Source organism: Cynocephalus volans, chromosome 16 (genome assembly GCF_027409185.1).
Source record: "Cynocephalus volans isolate mCynVol1 chromosome 16, mCynVol1.pri, whole genome shotgun sequence".
Lineage (NCBI taxonomy): Eukaryota > Metazoa > Chordata > Mammalia > Dermoptera > Cynocephalidae > Cynocephalus > Cynocephalus volans.
In genome coordinates, this window is record NC_084475.1 from 5,138,492 (window position 1) to 5,156,456 (window position 17,965).

Here is a 17,965-nt window from a genome sequence, read left to right on the forward strand (position 1 = left end):
CCTGCTTCGCTGGGCCGTGGAAATACTCAGTGGGAGAGGAATTCTTGCCCTTGTGTGTTTGGAACTGCATCTCCTGAGAGATTCCATGAACCCTCCAGAGAGACCAGCAGGGCATGGCCATGAAGTAGACTGACTGACCCATTGAAATGGCACTTGGGCAGGCCATCCTGTGATAGGCACCAGCCAGGAAGACCCGTGGGACTGTTTGCCAAAGAGAAAGGACTCCTTTGGGGAAAGGGAAGACCCTGATCTCTATTTCCATGCCCCAGACTCCGTGGACGCCTCAGCTTCTGGGGGCCAAGAAAGGGAAGCAGGTGGGGTGAGGTGAGGAGGGCAGGGAGCAGGTGGGGGGGGGGGCTGAAGAAACTTCAAGGACCTTATTTAAGAACTTGCCTTTGCTGTGGAGAAAAATGACTTGACACCTCTCTAGAGAAGAGTGTGGCTAATTGGCATGGAAGTTGGAGGTTGAAGAGAGGAAGGAGGAATCTGATTTTTTTCTAAGTTACTCAGAAAGTGAGAATGTCACTTTGGGCAGAGAGAAATTATTTTTTTCTGGAGTGTGTCTTTCTTTATACTACAGACCATAGTGGGCCACTGAGACTTGCAAAAAAGATTTCATTTAATCCACCTTCCTCCTCTGCAGGCAGCAGTCGAAGGGCCTTTAAATCAAATGCAATCACCAAGCTTGTCTCTTACACTTATTCTCTGCTTCGCTCCCTGGAATTTGGCATTTGATGGATTCTGGATCTGACTTGAGGTTTTTTCCAAATCCAAGACTTGGGGAATTTTGTTAACAGTGCAATAAAAATAACTTCATAGTGTTACAGGAGGCACATTAAAGACGGTGTGTGTGCTACTCTCTGTCCTTAAAATTAAAAAAAAAAAAAAAAAATACAGACCATGTTTCTTTAAAAGTCTCCATCTGCAAATCCCATTAGATGTGCATATAAGGTTTCTGATGATTAATAGTTGCCTGCTCGGGTTTTGGTTGGAGGGGATCTTGTGTGTGCGAGTTAACCCCTCCCTCTCCTCTCTCACATTTCACTCAGAAATTTGTCACTCTCTCCTCACCGCAGGATTTAAAAGTGTGTCTCAGCAGCCCTGGTCCAGCCCTCTGCAGGCATTTGCTTCAGGCTCCAGGACAAGCTCATCAGCTGGTGCGTCTGGGCTGGGACAGTGAAAATGTTTAGTGTCATCAGCGACAAATACACGTACAAGGGACCCCAATAGGCAGGCTGGTGTGTTGGGGGGCAGGAAGCAAGGAGTGAAACCCGAAATAGGCGTGCACACGCACATGTGGGTAGCTGGCCACACGTGTGTATACTTTAAGGAGAGACTTTAGTTTTGGTTTTTGTTTTGGTTCCTGGGGTGAATTTTCTATTGAACTTTTTCCCCTCCTATTTAATTTTTCTTTATTTTTTTTTTTCATTTAAAAAATTTTGAATATAAAAAGTGTAAAGAGTGAAAACTTTGAAAGGACTGAGACGTGGACAGCAGATGGATCCTGTGGCCAGCAGCTGCATGAGAAGCCCCCACCCCCCAGCCCCCATCTGGGGCTGCCTTCGAAACCCCCACTCCGAAGGCAATGGGGCCTCAGGGCTACCCCACTACCCTCCAACCCCATTCTCCTTCCATCAGAAACCAGACTTCCCGGCGACAGCGACAGCAGCGTACCCTGACTTCTCAGCCTCCTGCCTGGCAGCCACCCCACATAGCCTGCCCCGGGAGGAGCGTGTCTTCACTCAGCAGCACCCCGCCTTCACACAGCCCCCTGACTGGCACTTCCCTGTCTCGGAGGCCCGGCACAGCCTCAACCCAGGCCCGGCTAGGGGCTCCAGAGAGAGGGGGGCCAGCAGCCCAGGCCTGGTGGACGCCACGGGAGGCCCAGGCGAGGACTACGGGGTCCTTGGGAGCACTGCCAACGAGATGGACAAGAAATCATCCAGACGGAAAAAGGAGAGTTCAGGTAGGTGGCTGAGGAGCAGCTGTCCGTTCCTTTACTGTGTGACCTCGGGGAGGTCGTTTGCCCTCTCTGAGCCTATGTGTCCTTACTGTGAATTTCAAACAATAATATGTAACCTACCCAAATGCAAAAGACTAGACCAGTTCCCTTTGGGGTTTCTTCCACTCAGAGTTCTAGAATTCTTTGGTGATGGGGACTGTGTCTGTGTCCCCCACATTCCTGGGCCCCAGGAAGGATGTGCCAGCAAGAGAATGAAACAGGATTAGCAAAGATTTGGAGGAGGTGTGGGATGGAGCCTCTGGGTGCAGACTGACAAGCGCTGGAGAGGGGCTTTCCTGAGTCCAGGCTGCCTTGGGTTATACGTCTCTCCAACATCCTCTGGTAGATTCCAAGTCCCAGAGCCACAGGGCTTGTCTCCAGGGGAGTCAGCTGAGACCGAGGCTCAGAGGGTTAGGACTGAGGCTGGGACCCTGAGTGGCCACAGAGCCAGGACCCTACATCTCCAGGAGCCTAGAGGCAGAGAAGCAGGCCTAGGGCTGGGAGAGGAGAGACAAGAGGTGAGGGGAGATGGAGAGCTGAGATTTGGGGCAGACTGCCCACGAGGTTCCACTCTGTGGAGCCAGGCTATGCCCGGGCCAAGGGGACAGCTCAGCATGCCCCAGGGAAGGCAGCCGTGCAAGGAGCCCTCCTGAGGGATCGCTGGCCTTGGGAGAGAGAGGCAGGCAGGCGAGGGCCAGCACTGGGCCTCAGAATACAGTTTAAGCCCAGCTCGGAGCTGGAGCCCCGGAGGCTGGGGGGCTGGCTTGCTTGTTAGCATCCCAGCTAAAGCCCTTCTCCCCTGATGGTGGGGACCTGTTGTTCCCTCACTTCCCCACGAGGCCCGCTTCTCTCACTGCCTGTCCACCTTTTGTCCCAAACAAGGCTGTGGCCAAGCCTCCTGCCCCCACTGCACTACTGTCCTGACAGTCACCCTGGGGGAACGTCTGTCTGCCTCAACCTATAGAAGATCTTGTCCCGGGGCGAACCAGGGGCAGGCAGAAAAGGCGGGAATAAACCAACAAATGGAAACACTTTGTGCTGTGCTTTACAAAGCACTTTCCACACAGATTTCCTGAGGATCTGCTCTTCACCCAGCACCCTGGATGCAGAGCTGAATAAGGCAGCCTTGCCCCAGAACAGCTCAAAGTGAGAGGAAGAAGAGGGACGTGCTCTGAAGGGGAGGTTCAGACGTTTAAGACGTTAGCTCTTTCAAGTCCCACGAGTTTGTAAGGTGGGGACAGCAGGTTTTATTAGTATCTTCATTCTATACGTGTGGAAAAGGAGGGACTGAAAGTTTGAGGGAAACTCTGCAAGAATGGGGTCCAAAAAGAGTGACCAACTCATCTCAATTTGCCAGAACTTTTCTGGTTTTAGGATTGAAAGTCCCATGTCTTGGGAAACCTCTCAGTTCCAGGCAAACCAGCAGAGTTGGTCACCCTAGAAGTGAGCTCAAACCCCACTGTCAGACCCCAAATCCCATACCCTTCAGTAGATTTCAAGCACAATCTTCATCTTAAAATGATACTTGGCCTCCATGCTTGAAGAAGCTCCTCGACATGCTCAGAGTGGATGATAATAACCACAGTGTGCCTCCTGCTGCTAACTAGAGGGGCCTTTAAATCCCCGGCCGCTGAAATCCCCATTGGGGAATGAACTCTTCCTACCCCTGGTCGGAGATTTGCTGAAAGAATTGGGCACTTTCTGCTTCTCCTGTTCAAGGAACTCTCAGCGACATGGCTCTGTGCCTAGTTGAAGAGCTCTCCCCTCCGTGGCGCCTGCCACCGTCACTGCTCCATCTCTGCCCTCATCTCCCATGGCTGTATCCAGCTGCTTTCCAGGGAACAGAAAGCCAAGGGCATTAGGAAGGGAGGAGCAAAGCCAAGAACCTACTGGGCTCAGGCAAAATCTGTTATCATTTCGAGTTTCAGCAAAACCCAGATGCACTGAGTTTCCTTTCGGCAAGTGGCCGATGGCACTGCCTTAGAGTAAGCACACATGCCAAGCGTTGACCGCCCCAAGAGCACATGGCCACCCTCTGCTGAATGCCCAGCACGCTTCCGGTGGAGGGAGGGTGCCATCCAGGAGGGCCCCTGGCTCTCCCACCAGGTCCCCTCAGGAGCAGCAGGGGCAGGAGGCAGGGCACAGCAAGCTGACTTTCATTCATTCTCCTGTGGTTCCAGACCCACTTTCTGTTCATCATGGAGATCTTTTTATTTAAATTTTTTTTTTATTGGAACATAGCTGACTGTACATATTTGTGGGGTACAGCGTTGAAAATCAATACTTGTGTGCAATATGTGACTTCATTGCCTGTTGCTTAGGTATTTGTTTAGAATTTAACGATGGGTAGGAAGGAGGCAGGAAAAATCAGCTTCATAAGAGCCTAAAGAAAGGGGAAAGTGGGGCCGGCCTGTGGCTCACTCGGTAGAGTGCGGTGCTGATAACACCAAGGCCCCGGGTTCGGATCCCATATAGGGATGGCCGGTTCGCTCACTGGCTGAGCGTGGTGCTGACAACACCAAGTCAAGGGTTAAGATCCCCTTACCGGTCATCTTTAAAAAAAAAAAAAAAGAAAGGGGAAAGTGATGAGCAAGGATTACTATCGGCTCCAGGATTCGGTTCAGAAGAGACAAACCCATAAAGAACCCCCCGTTTACCCACCAATCCTGCGTCACTGTTTGGATCCTCTCTTTATTTAAAATGTTGATATTTTGTTCATCGTGGATTTCTTTTTTGCACTAATTTAGATTTTTTAAAAAAACTTTGCATTAAAATATTATTTATCTTGATGAGGGAGGTTTTTGGTGCTGCTTACGTTTGGCGCGTAACGTGAGTGCCTCCCATACCTCACCCTGGACCCGGCTGAACCATCTCTAGAAGGTCAATCAGTACTGATCAGAAATGTGTTTTCTATGGTGCTTCACAGTTGGGTGGACAGGCTGCAGTGTCACACTGCAACTTTTGGCTGCATGACTTTGGGAAAATTTTTAACTTTTTGCAGCCTCTGTTTCCCCAGCTGTAGAATGGGAATATAACAATAGCACCCTCCATATAGAGTCTCTGTGAAGGTTAAATGCAGTGATCCATGAGATTAACACTGTGCCGGGCACATAATAAGAATTCAATAAGTAGCCGTAAATGGTATTAGGCCCATATGTCCTGAATCTGGCTTCAGAACGTAGGGTCTGACAAATATTTCTATATCTATGCAAACAGTGGAATTTAGTTGTGCCTGGCAGATGAGTCCTGTACTGGCCGGCCCAGGAGCCTCCAGTAACTGGAAACTGGTTATAAGAGGAACATTCTTTCCTCTGCCTTCTCCTTCCTCTGCCTGGAAGCTGGAGCTGATTTGCTCAAGAAAATGATCAAGGAAGCATGGTCCCTGGCCCTCCCCCACCCTAGAACGTTCTGTTGGGTCACAGCACAAAATTGACTCAGGAGACTGGTGCAATGTTATTTTACCCAAACCACTCCCAGCCCCTGCCCAGTGGGTGTTAAGACCCCTGCTGGCAGGGACAGCTGCGAGGCCACTATTGTTTTCCCCCAAACTGTCATTGCTACCATGGTCGTCTTTAATTTATGGGAACAAGGGATGTCACGGTGATTTCCTGAGGGGGTTCAAGGGAAGGTTGCCTGTGATCAGCCTGGCTGCAGGTGAATCGGATCTCCCGCCTGGGAAAGCTGCCGTGCTTGCATGCAGCCCAGCTCTCGCTCTCACGTCCTCACTCTGCTGAGACTCGCCTTTAATCAGACTCGATTCATCCCATGCTCGTTCAGCTCCAACACGTGTGCTTCCCCAGGGCTCGTTCTGCCCCGATTTCTCCCCTGCAAGATCTGATCTCCGCTGTAAACTCTCAAATTCCCCAGAGGTTTAAAACTCTCCACAAATTGGCCCCACCCTGGCCCTTGTCCACCTGATTTCCCTCTACGGGCCCCCTCGCCCTTCACTCACCCTGCCAGCAAGCCACACCAGTGGGCTGGCCTTGCAAACACAGCCTGCATTTCCTTCTTCCTCCTGCCTGACTTTGCACAGGCCTTTCCCCTTGCCTGGAACACGCTTCCCTTCCCCCACTCTTCTGCCTGTTGAGGTCCTACTTATTTGAACACTCAGCTTCTTCAATAGTATTTCTTCCTTCTTTTTTAAATTTATTACTACACTTGTAGACAGCATCATATCAGTGAAAACTAAATTGAGAAGCTTTAAGTTATAGTATCTGCTAGAACCTGTGCTGATTTTCTAACTACAGCTCACAACTTTATAAAGGAACTTTCCTGAGATTTCTTACCATGGAACATTTTTTATTTGAAAAAAATTTTTTTTTTTACTGTGGTCAAAAACCCAAAGCTTGAACTTTACCATCTTAACCATTTTTAAGTGATACAGTACAGTAATGTCAACTATATATACGCTGTCGTGCAGTAGATTTCTAAAACTTCATCTCGAAAAACTGAAACTCTAAATCCATTGATCAAGTTCCCTTTTCCCCTTCCCCCAACCCCTGGCAACCATCCTTCTACTTTCTAAGAGTTTGCCTATTTTTAGATACCTCAAATAAGTGGATCCACGCAGTATTTGTCTTTTTGTGAGTGGCTTATTTCACTTATAATTTCCTCACGTTTCAGCCACGTTGTAGCATATGACAGGATTTCCTTCTTTTTTAAGGCTGAATAATATTCCATTGAATGTATATACTGCATTATCTTTATCCATTCATTTGTTCATGGTCATTTAGGTTGCTTCCACCTCCTGGTAACTATGAATAATGCTGCAGTGAACATGGGTGTGCAAATATCTCCTTGAGATGGTATTTTCAGTTCTTTTGGATGTATACTCAGAAGTAGAGTCGCTGGATCATATGGTAATTCTATTTGTAATGTTTTGAGGAACCTTCACACTGCTTTCCATAGCTGCTATATCATTTTACATTTCCACCAACAGCGCACAAAGCTTCCAGTTTGTCCACATCCTGGCCAATACTTGTTATTTTGTTTTTTTTAAATGATAGCCATCTTAATGGTTGTGAAGTGATATTTCACTGTGGTTCTGATTTGCATTTTGCTAACAATTAGTGATATTCAGCATCTTTTCATGTGTTTGTTGGCCATTTGTATATCTTCTTTGGAGAAATGTCTATCCAGGTCTTTTGCCCATTTTTAATTAGATTCTTTTTGTTGTTGTTGAGTTGTAGTTCTTTACATATTCTAGATTATAACCTCTCATCAGATATATGGTTTACACATTTTTTCTCCCATTCTGTAGATTGCCTTTTCACTTGCTGATTGTTTCCTTTGCTGTGTGGACATTTGTAAGTTTAATGTAGTTTGGTGCTACCATTTGTCTATTTTTGCTTTTGTTGCCTATACTTCTGGGTCATATCCCAGAAATCATTGCCAAATCCAAATACCATCAAGATTTTCCCTATGTTTTCTTCTAGGAGTTTTATATTTTTGGGTCTTACATTTAGGTCTTTAATCCTTTTTGAGTTAATTTTTGTATATGGTGTCAGGTAAGAGTCCAAATTTATACTTCTGCATGTGGTTATCTAGTTTTCCCAGAACCATTTGTTTTTTGTTTGCTTGGGTTTGTTTTGTTTTGCAGCTGGCTGGTCTGGGGATCCGAACACTTGACCTTGGTGTTAAAACGCCACAATCTAACAAACTGAGCTAAGCAGCCAGCCCTCAGAACCATTTGTTGAAGAGACTATTCTTTTCCCATTGTATAGCCTTGGCAACCTTGCTGAAGGTCATTTGACCAATTACATGAGGGTTTATTTCTGGCTTTCTATTCTGCTCCATGAGTCTATGTCTGTCTTTCTTTTAGTACCATAATGTTTTTATTACTGCAGCTTTGTAATATGTTTTGAAATTAGTGTGAGACAGTTCTGTTTTTCTTTCTCAAGATTGTTTTGGCTATTCAGGGTCCTCTGACATTCCATATGAATTTTGGGATTTTTTTCTATTTCTTCCAAAAAATGTCAGGATTTTGATGGGATTGCATTGAATATGTAGATCACTTTGGGTAGCATGGACATTTTAACAATATTAAGTCTTCCAATTCATGAACACGGATGTAATTGCATTTATTTGTGTCTCCTTGAATTTCTTTAGGCAATGTTTTATAGTTTTCCGTGTACAGGCCTTTTGCCTCCTTGGTTAAGTTTATTCTTAAGTATTATATTCTTTTTGATGCTATTGTAAATGGGATTGTTTTCTTAATTTCCCTTTCTGACTATTCATTGTTAGTGTATAGAAATGCAACTGATTTTTGTGTTATTTTGCATTCTGAAACTTTGCTGAATTCATTGATTATTTCTAACAGTTTTTTCATATGTGGAATTTGAAGGGTTTTTCATATACAAGATCATGTCATCTGGGAATAGACATAAATTTTACTTCTTCCATTCATATTTGGATGTCTTTTATTTCTTTTTCTTGCCTGGTTGCTCTGGCTAGGATTTCCAGTACTATGTTGAATAGAAGCAGCAAGAGTGGGCATCCTTGTCTTGCTCCTGATCTTAGAGGGAAAGCTTTCAATTTTTCACCATTGAGTATGATGTTAGCTGTGGGCTTTTCATGTGTGGCTTTTATTATGTTGAGGTAATTTCCTTCTACTCCTAGTTTGTTGAGTATCCAAGAATCCTTTCTTGACCTCCCTCTCCACACACTTGGAGTGTGTCTTGCATCTCCATAGTAGCATCATACCACAGTTGGCTTTACATCCAGATGAATATGGCTGCCTCTCACCCTAAAATTAAAGTGTCTGGAGGGCTGGGATTATATCTAATCAATCTGTGTGGTCTCCCTAGCACTTAGTGAAACATCTGTGCACAAGAGGAGCCCACTCAATGTCTGGTCAATGGCCTCAATTACAGCCTGGCATTCATTCATTCCTCACCCTCTCTCTAAGAGCAGCTCCACTGCCTGGCATGAGGGTCATGTGCTTCAGTGAAATGCATTGGGACTTTTACAGTCTCACGTCTAAGAAAGGTTTTCAGAAAGTGAGACTTCAATCATAAAACCATCCCAAGGTCAGAGTGAGTGCTGGGGTCAGAAAGACACAAACACCCACAGGCGGGCTGAGCTGACTCTGCAGGAATCATCCATGGGGTACAGGAGTCAGCGCCCAAGTACTAGGTCCACCATGGCTGGGAAGTAAGTGGAGCTGTCGTAGCTGGACAGTGGAGGGATCCCCCACGGCAGGCAGTTACGGGCATTGCCACGGCTGGAAGGCTAGAGGGCCCAGCTCTCACATGGGTGTGTGGCTGTGTTCTCCAGTGTAGAAGAAAGGCACCTTTCCTAATTTGCTCAGACGTCCCCTATAGTTTAGCATCAGCCTTGCCAAGCGCCCTGACCACCTCACCCCTTCTTAGTCCCCACTGGGGGGAGTGCACACTGGGTATTGGGGGTTGGGAGGTGACTTAGTCTCCTGGGGCTGCCATAACAAAACACCCAGACTGGGTGGCTTACACAGAAATTTATTTTCTCGTGGTCTGGGGGCTAGAAATCTAAGATCCAGGTGTTGGCAGGTTTGGATTCTCCTAAGGCTTCTCTCCTGGACTTGCAGATGGCCACCTGGTTATGTCCACACGTGGCCTTTCCTCTGTGCCTACGCCTCTCTGGTGTCTCTCTGTGTCCTCATCTCCTTTTCTTATAAGGATATATCAGTCAGACTAGATTGGGGCCCACCCTAACAGCCTCATTTTAACTTAACCACCCCCTTAAAGGCCCTCTATCCAAATACAGACACATTCTGAAGCACGAGAGTTAGGATTTCAACATATGAATTTGGGAAGAGGGGGGAGGGGGAGAATACAATTCAGCCCGTAACAGGGAGTACAGGGACAGGGACAAGGTTCTAGTCATGGCACAAATGCTCCAGATGGAAACCTCTTTAGTGAAAGCAGCGTCTCAGACACGTGCCTGATTTCAGAGCTTTCCTAGCCCAGGGTCTCATCGGCCACTAGGGCTGTCAAACAGCCCCCTTCTTTAAGGGTTCATTCCTAAAACTATCTCTACTTTTTTTTCTTTTTTTCTTAATCTCTACTTGCTGGTGTAAGATAAGAACTCAGGCATCTGCTTGCAACTAGAAACACCACCCTATCCTAAGTGGAAAAGCCCTAATGGCCGCAACAGAGGGTCCTGACCAACTTCTAAGACAAAAATGTCCAAAGGGCCTGTGGGCCGTGAGGTCGGCTGGGGGCCGCCCTAGCGCCCTGCCAGGCTGGGGGCTCAGGAGTCCTGCCCCTCCGCCTGCTTCGCTGGCTTGAATAATCAGGGGCACTTGGGCAGGGAGGTGGGCACAAGGTGGAGGCAGAGCAGTCCTTTCTCTCTGAGAGGCAGGACTCACAGCCGCTGCAGACCCCCCGAACCAGCCCCCTTCCCCAACACCCTCTCTGCTCACTGACTCCGGCTTCCCACCCAACTCCCACCCCCATCCTTTTCTATTTCTTAGTTTCCCCCATTTTCCTTACACACAGTGGTAGAGGAACCATGTGAGCAGTGGGCCTGGGTCCTGAAGCCCCCACTTCCTTTGATGACAGCTAAGGGCAACATCTGGAACTTACAAAGCCCAGGGCTGCCGTGCCCCCCAACCCCAGCCCATCTCAAAGGCTGCTGAAGCTCCCACCTCCACTGCCGCCCTTCCCCCCCACTTATCTGCTCCCCTGCCCCCCAAGTCCTCTTCCACAGTCCCCACACCCCATCTCATCGCCCAGTCCATCCCACTGTCCCTCCCCACTGCTCCACCCCACCTGGGATTCTCAGCAAAGACTTCTCTAGCATCAGCCATTCCCATTCCAGAGGGACCTGCTTCTCTCCCAGAAAATATACCCTGAATTCCCCGGCCCCACTGCTGGGCTCCTCAAAGAGGCTGAGAGCCCTGTCCGTGTCTGTTCAGGCACCTTCAGAAGAGGGAAAGGGCCTGGAAATGGGGGTGCAGTTAGGCCCAGTGAGAAAGTCCGGCCAACCCCAGGAAGCCAGGCAGGCCCCAGACCCAAACATCCAACTGATCTTGGGCTGGCTCCATCTGGGTCTTGTCTATTTTGATGGGCTTTGACCCCTCCTTCTGAAGTTGAAAGTGGCAGAACTAACATCAAAATATCTGTGTTGTGATGGCTCAGGAAGCTGCAGACACCATTTTCAGAGGGTTTGCGAAGGTCTCACCTACTGACGTCATGCGCAAATATCCCCTTCCTCTCCTCTCCCTGGGGAGTCCCAGGGAGACAGACCTTGACCTAAGCACAAACACTGTCCCTAAAGTGGGCAGAGCCTCCATGTTCATTGTCCTCCCAGGGCAAAGTGACATGTAGCTAGAGCTCTAGACTTGTCCCAAGGGACTTGGGCAAGGCATTTAGTTTCTGGGTCTTAATTTTTTCATCTGTTCAATGGACTAATATACACCTTACCTACCGCACAGAATTAAAAAGGATACAACAGGAAGCAGACTAACAGTGTGGAAATAGCTTCCTATCAGGGATATATGGGTTCTAGGCCCAATTCTGCCACTAACTTCCTGTCTGTCCTTAGGCAAGTTCCTTACCTTCTCTAGGCTCACCTGCAAAATAAGAAGGTGACATTAGCTTATGTCACTAAGTCCCTCCCAGCTCTACTATTCTCTGATTCTGTAGTCCAAAAGAAATTTATCTCTGGAAGGCTGGCTGGTTAGCTCAGTTGGTTAGAACGCACTGCCCACCCCCCAATCCCCCCCAAAACGGGTAAAGAAGTTTATCTCTGGGGGAAAGAAATCCACTGTCAACTGCAAAGTGCTACTTGAACATGGGGGCATATGGCTTTCTATCTGGTCTTGGATAGAAAGGTACACAAAGTGGTGCAGGGAGAGTTGGGGAGATACAGGACTCCAAAAAGGCGTGTTCCACTGGGTCTGTCTGAACCTTCTCGTAGCTCTGATAAAGCTGTCTGCTAACTTGAGGAAGGCCTGCCAACCATGCCAGCTATTTATGAAGTCATTTGCCTTGGATGGTGTAAAAGCTCCTGGTGGAAACCGCAATCACACACACATCCTGTTTGCATTTCTCTGGGCACTGTCGACTGTTCCCACACAGCCCTGCTCGATCCGAGGGTCGTCGGGGGAGGGGGCGGCTTCTTCTTAACCACAGAGGCAGCCAGCAGAGCACTAGCATCCTCCCTGTGCAGTTCTGGAAGAGGCACCCGCTGCCCCTGAGAGAGAAGCAGGACCAGAGGATTGATGTGGATGGCCATTCTGATCACGTCTAGTGACTGTGCTTGGAATCACGGGCGCCCCGGAAGGTTGAAGCAATAGTGGCCAGAGACACAGATCCACACAGAGACACTGAAAAGCAGTGGAGAAGGGAAAATAGCTGAAACAGTCTCAGCTGCATGCCAGGCACTGCCCTAGGTGTTAACACACATTGCCAATCGCATTTTTTCCTTCCCAGCAGCCTTATGATCACAGTGGGATTAGCTATTCTCAATTTGCAAATAAGGAATACAAGGGTCAGAGAACTTAAGGGACTTGCTCAAAGTCAGAAAGCTCTTCTGCGGAACCAGCACCTCGGGGTGCTAAGGCCCAGGCTCTCCAATGGCTCTTCAGACACTTCTGCAAACACAACTCCCTTCTACTCAGCTCAGGGCATGGAGTTTTCATGTCAGAGGGAGAGAGAAATTCCCCAGAATAGCCCAATCTTTAGGCTGAGGACCGTGGGAAGGCTAGGGAGGGCTTTGGGACAGAGCACAGGCAAGACCTCAGATCTGGAGGAAGGAACTAGGAGCTGAGACAAGAATACTTGAAGGTGGAAGAGTGGAGTTCATCAGAGCCAGGGGTTCTCAACAGAAGGAGTAGGGAGATGAGAAGAGGGTATCAGGGCTTGTATATTGGGAACTAACTCTGACACCAGCTCCCCAGGGGACTGAGGATCCAGTCCAATCCCATACTTCCACACATGGGGAAACTGAGGCCCAGAGAGGGGAGGGAGGCTCCCCGACAAAGATGTACTTACCAGGACCAAATCATCTTGGGGACGTGAATTACTTTCATATGGTAGTGAGCACGTGAGCTGGCAGACTGGACACGCCCTGGCCAGAAATGGCATGAAAGTGCTCAAAGTTTTTCTCTCTTGACAGAAATGTTGCAATTTTTATGCTGTTGCACAACGAAGAGAGCAATAACTTCCATTTCAGTTTTCATAGCTTGCTTCCCGTACTTCTGGCACTTCTATCATTTTTAACAGTGATGTAAGTTTATCCCACTCTGGAAAGATGAGATACAACTGCCCTCCCAGAGCCAATGTCCTGACCACCATTAGGTGTTGCCCCAAGGTTCATGCAAGGGGTTAGTAGCTGAGACCCTCAGCTCCCAACCCAGACTTCTTCCTATTTCCTCTTCCGGAAATAGGCACCGAAGCCCCAAAGCAGTAAGAGACAGGAGAGGAGAGATGGAGAGGTGTCTTGGCTGGTGGTGGTCAGCTACCCATACGACCAGTCCAAGACCAGTTCCAAAGAGGTCCTCTCTCTCTTCTTTCTAGGGAGGATTATGCACAGGACTGGGGGGAGGGGAGTGTGTGGAGTTGTTTTCGGGGAGAACATGTGGCAGCTGCACACCCCTAAGCAGGCCTGGGAGAAGGGGAAGGTGAGTGTGGGCGGTGACACAGGGCATGTCCCCAGGAGCGCTGGAGGTGGAGACCAGCAGAACTGCCATGGTCCAGCTCCAGGCTCCACCCCAGCCCAGCCAGCCAGCAGATGGAGAATCTGACAGCAGGTGGAAAGACTTGCTTTAGTCAGGTGGATCTGGGTTCAACTCTCCCTTTTGCCACCTAAAAGCTGCTGGGCACTGGGCTAGTTCCTGGGCCTCTCTGAGGCTGCTTCCTCTGTATAACAGAGGATGACTTAGCATATATTTAGCAAGTACCTCCAAGGTACCAGGTATAGGAACAACTACTGGCTAGATGCAAAGTGAGAAAAAGCAGGTATGTCCCTGGGGAGAGAGCGATTAATCAAATCATCACCGAAATCCACACAACAGGCCGACGGGGATAACACCTGCTCATAGGGGCGCTGTGCGCTGAGGATTAAAGAAGTGAAGGCACCCGAGCTTATCCTGCCCGTCACATGGCATCCTGTGGGGCTGGAAGAATACTTTATATTTGTACAGCACTTACAGGTTTTAAAAGCACTTTCCACACACTCGCTCATCCAGTCTTCCCAGTAACTCTGGGAGGCAGGTGCTCGGTGTCCCCGATTTCTCGATGCGACTGAAGCCCAGAGAGGTTGGGTGATCTGCTCCAAGTCACCAGCAAGGGGATTCGAGACTCCAACCTTGGCGCACGTCCTCCGGGCTATCCGCTGCCCGCCGCTGTGACAAGGACGGGGTGGGGCGCACCGTGAGCCCCGGGCCAGCAGGGGGCCGTGAAACGGAGCCGCGGCCCGGGCTTCCTGGCCTCGCTCTCGGGCCCGCGGCCGGGACGTGCTCCGGAAGGCCGGCCATCCGCTGCGTGACCGAGTCCCCCGGCCCGTCGCCAGGAGGGGGCGCGGCGCGGCGGCGGCCAAGGCCGGAGGACTCCCCCGAGACCCCGGCCCGGGGCTGCGCGTCCTTCCCCTGCAGCCCACGCTCCCGCTTCCGGAGGGGTCCGGGGCTGCCTTCTCCGGCCGGGAGCCAGAGGCCGCCGGGCAGCCCGCCCGCGCCGCTGCCGGTTCCCGGGACGCCCGCGGCGCGCCCACTCGCCTCCAGCCCCGACAGCGCCGCGCGCGGGGGCGGAGGACGCGGAGACTGACACGCAGAGGGGCCGGATGCAAAGCAGGAGGAGAAACTGCACAAAGGAGAACCGGCCGCGCTCGAAGCTGCAAACTGGATCGCCGGACGCGTGTGGGGACTTGACCTGCCCACGCTCCCCCCGCCATTCGGGGCTTAGCCGAGACTGCGGGCGGCTCCCCGGCCTCCAGGTCAGGTTAGAGGCGCCTTCGAGAAGCGAGGACCGCCCCCGCCAGCAAGGTGGGCACGGGGTCTTCGACGGAGCAGGAGGTGGGGACGCAGCTTTCAGGAAAGCACCCGACTCTGAGCCACGGCCTCCGTGTCTGTAAAACGAGGACAACGAAGTGAAAGACTTCTGAATGTGAGAGCCGCGTACACGTGGTGCTTGTAGCCATTCTCTGGCCACGTGGCATGCGTGGGTAGTTAATCGTGTAGGCGTGCTGGTCGCCTTCCTGTGTGCCTCTGCACCCGCGCCACCCCTGAAGTGAAGGCACAGGAGCCTCTTACCTGCCCTTGAGCTAACGATACCGTCCCGTTCATGTGCACAGCATTTTACAGTTTCCCACGTATAGTTCATTGGAACAGTATGTGAGTCAAACTGCCTGGGTATGATTCCTGCCTCCATCACTCACCTGATGAACTTGGACAACTGTGTTAGTTTTCTATAAAATGGGGCTAATTAATTCTAGAACCTCCTGGTTGGGTTACTGTGAGGATTAAGCAGCTAATGCATTTCAGGTGCTCGGTACAGCCCACTGCACAGAGTATAAGTTCCCTAACCCTGTCAGCAGGTATGATTAAGCCCCACTGTGTCTAACACGGAGTCTCCTTCACTCACAAGGGGCCAGATGGCTTCCCAGACTTGGCCCTCTGGGGCAGATCCGATTCAGTAGGTTTGGGGCACATCCTGACCCCAGTGATGGTGATGCTGATCCTGCAGGCACCAGGTACCCTTCAAGTAGTGAAGTCTTAGAGAAGTGGTCTGTAAACTTGACCATGCACCAGAATCATCTGGAGGGTTTATTAAAACAGCCTGCTGAGCAATCTCTGCCCCAAGTTTCTGATTGAGTAGGTCCCAGGGGAGGCCCAAGGATTTGCATTTCTTACAAGCTCTCAGGTAATGCTGATGATGCTGGTCTGGGGACCATACTTTGAGAATTTGTCTTGAAGCATCATGCCCCACAAGCTTACAGCCACTAATGTCATGCTGGGGGAGAGCTGGGTGGACATCATTAAACAGGCAAGAACAGCTTCATGTGCTCTGGGAATTTTTTAAAAGTTGGCAGTGGTGGGGAGGGGGACCTAAGGTTGGGAATCAAAAAAACTTCCCAGTTCTCATTGGGGTAAGACACTGCAGGAGTAAGCGGACAATGTAGTTTGTTTTCTCAGCATCCCTTAAAGATAAGAGAGACCAGGAGAGGCTGCCTAGTTACTTGAGGGCAAAAGAAAGGAAACCGAGGCCCCTTTGGCTCATGTCTTCTTTTTGGGGCCCTTTCTCCAGACAGCCAGGAGAACCGAGGGAAGTTGGGAGGTGGCAGCAAGGCCCGCAAGGAGAGGACGGCCTTCACCAAGGAGCAGCTGCGGGAGCTGGAGGCCGAGTTTGCTCACCACAACTACCTGACCCGGCTCCGGAGATACGAGATCGCGGTAAACCTGGACCTCTCTGAGCGGCAGGTGCGGCCCAGGCGGCCCCTTCTCTCCTCTGTTCTCTCCTTCCTCTCCCTTCCCTCTTTTCCACCACCCCTCCCTGGACCACCTGCCTTTTCGTCCACCCAGTCCAGTGGTTCTCAACTGTGGCTGTATCTGAGAATCACCTGGAGAGATTTTAACAATACCGATGTCTGGGCTCCAGCCCTCGAGATTATTTTAATTGATCTGGGTTGGAATCCAGGCATCAGAATTTTTCACGGGTCCCCCAGGTGATTCTCGTGTGCAGCCAGAGTTGGAATCTGTGATCTGGTTATTCCCACACTTGGGCATGCATTGTAATCATCAGGGCATTTGTTCAAAATGCAGATTCCAGAGCCCCAAGGAGAAATTTTGCAGTAATAATGAGTGAGGCTGAGAACCTGCATCTTCACGTGACTCAGATGGGCAGCTAGGTCCTAGCACTGTGAGAAAAACTTCCCTGGCCCTTTGTTTTGGACTTTCTCTCGGTGCACTCGCCACCCCCTGCCACCCCCCACACTCTGACATGGAATAATAGTCCTAATAATTACAGTATTTGATAGCAGCTTTCGGTTGATAGAGAGCTCTGCCAGAGTGCTGGATTTTGAATGAAGAAAACTGAGATCAAAATCCTGCCTCTACCACATCCTGGCCCTGTGACCTCTGGGTCTCCATCTGTAGAATTCCAGCCTGCAGGTAATACTGAGGCTCAGGTGGGACAACATGCTGACCAGAGCAATCTAAACTGAAAAGTGCTTTGTAAATGTGCCTAAGGATGAGGCTTTTGACCCTCGCTTGCAGACCCTTGCTTGGGTAATGGGGGGGGGGTGCCACTGAGGGGGGGGCCATGTGAAAGGCATGGGGCCATTGCAAGGTGATTTTTAGAACCCGTTCCCATGTCTGTCTAGAGCTTTATCTGAGGGCACGAGACAGAACTCTGGACAAATTGGTGTGTCCTCCCTTTGGTACCACTTCCTGGGCCTTTTGGGGGAGTGGGGAGCAGCAGAGGAGAATTTCAAGCTGGGGTTCTTGGAGCTGTAGCTGGGCTAGCCTGAGCATCAACGTGAGCAGGTGGTCACCCAGGGCCTGGAGTGACCAGGCTCCTTTGCTTCCTCCCTCAGGTCAAAGTGTGGTTCCAGAACCGAAGGATGAAGTGGAAGCGTGTAAAAGGGGGTCAGCCCATCTCCCCCAATGGGCAGGACCCCGAGGATGGGGACTCTGCAGCCTCTCCAAGTTCAGAGTGAGATTCTCCATGGAGAAAAGCAGACTGAGGACTGAGCCCCCTCCCCAACGACCCCCACCCCAATTCTGCCTTCACCTGTTCCCCACCCACCCTAGGGCAGCCTCTCCACATCTTGCATTGACTCTCAGATATGAAGCTGCCCCATGTTTCTGGGAGCCTTGACATTTCCCAGAATGTTCTGTCCAACATTGCTCTATCTTAGCAGCCCCTTCCAGAGGGCCTTTGCTTCCCACACTCCCATGGAATCATACGACGATCCTACCAGACCAGAGGAATCTGGGAAACAGCTCCAGGGCATTGCTTCTCAGGGTCTCTTGGCTGCTGCCCA

General features: G+C 50.2%; 1 protein-coding gene across 1 annotated transcript; it reads left to right on the plus strand.

The window, feature by feature from the left end:
* The first annotated feature begins 1,093 nt into the window (after positions 1-1,093).
* MEOX1 (mesenchyme homeobox 1) lies at positions 1,094-17,727 on the plus strand. Its single transcript, XM_063081359.1, has 4 exons — positions 1,094-1,157; positions 1,454-1,966; positions 16,228-16,400; positions 17,516-17,727. The coding sequence occupies exons 2-4, from the start codon at positions 1,498-1,500 to the stop codon at positions 17,636-17,638; spliced, it is 765 nt and encodes a 254-aa protein (XP_062937429.1). The 5' UTR covers positions 1,094-1,157; positions 1,454-1,497; the 3' UTR covers positions 17,639-17,727.
* The last annotated feature ends 238 nt before the right edge of the window (positions 17,728-17,965 follow it).

Coding starts and splice junctions, on each gene's coding strand:
- MEOX1 (XM_063081359.1), top strand. CDS start 1,498: ATGGATCCTGTGGCCAGCAGCTGCATGAGAAGCCCCCACCCCCCAGCC. Junction 1,967..16,227: donor ACGGAAAAAGGAGAGTTCAG/GTAGGTGGCTGA, acceptor CCCTTTCTCCAG/ACAGCCAGGAGAACCGAGGG. Junction 16,401..17,515: donor TGGACCTCTCTGAGCGGCAG/GTGCGGCCCAGG, acceptor TTCCTCCCTCAG/GTCAAAGTGTGGTTCCAGAA.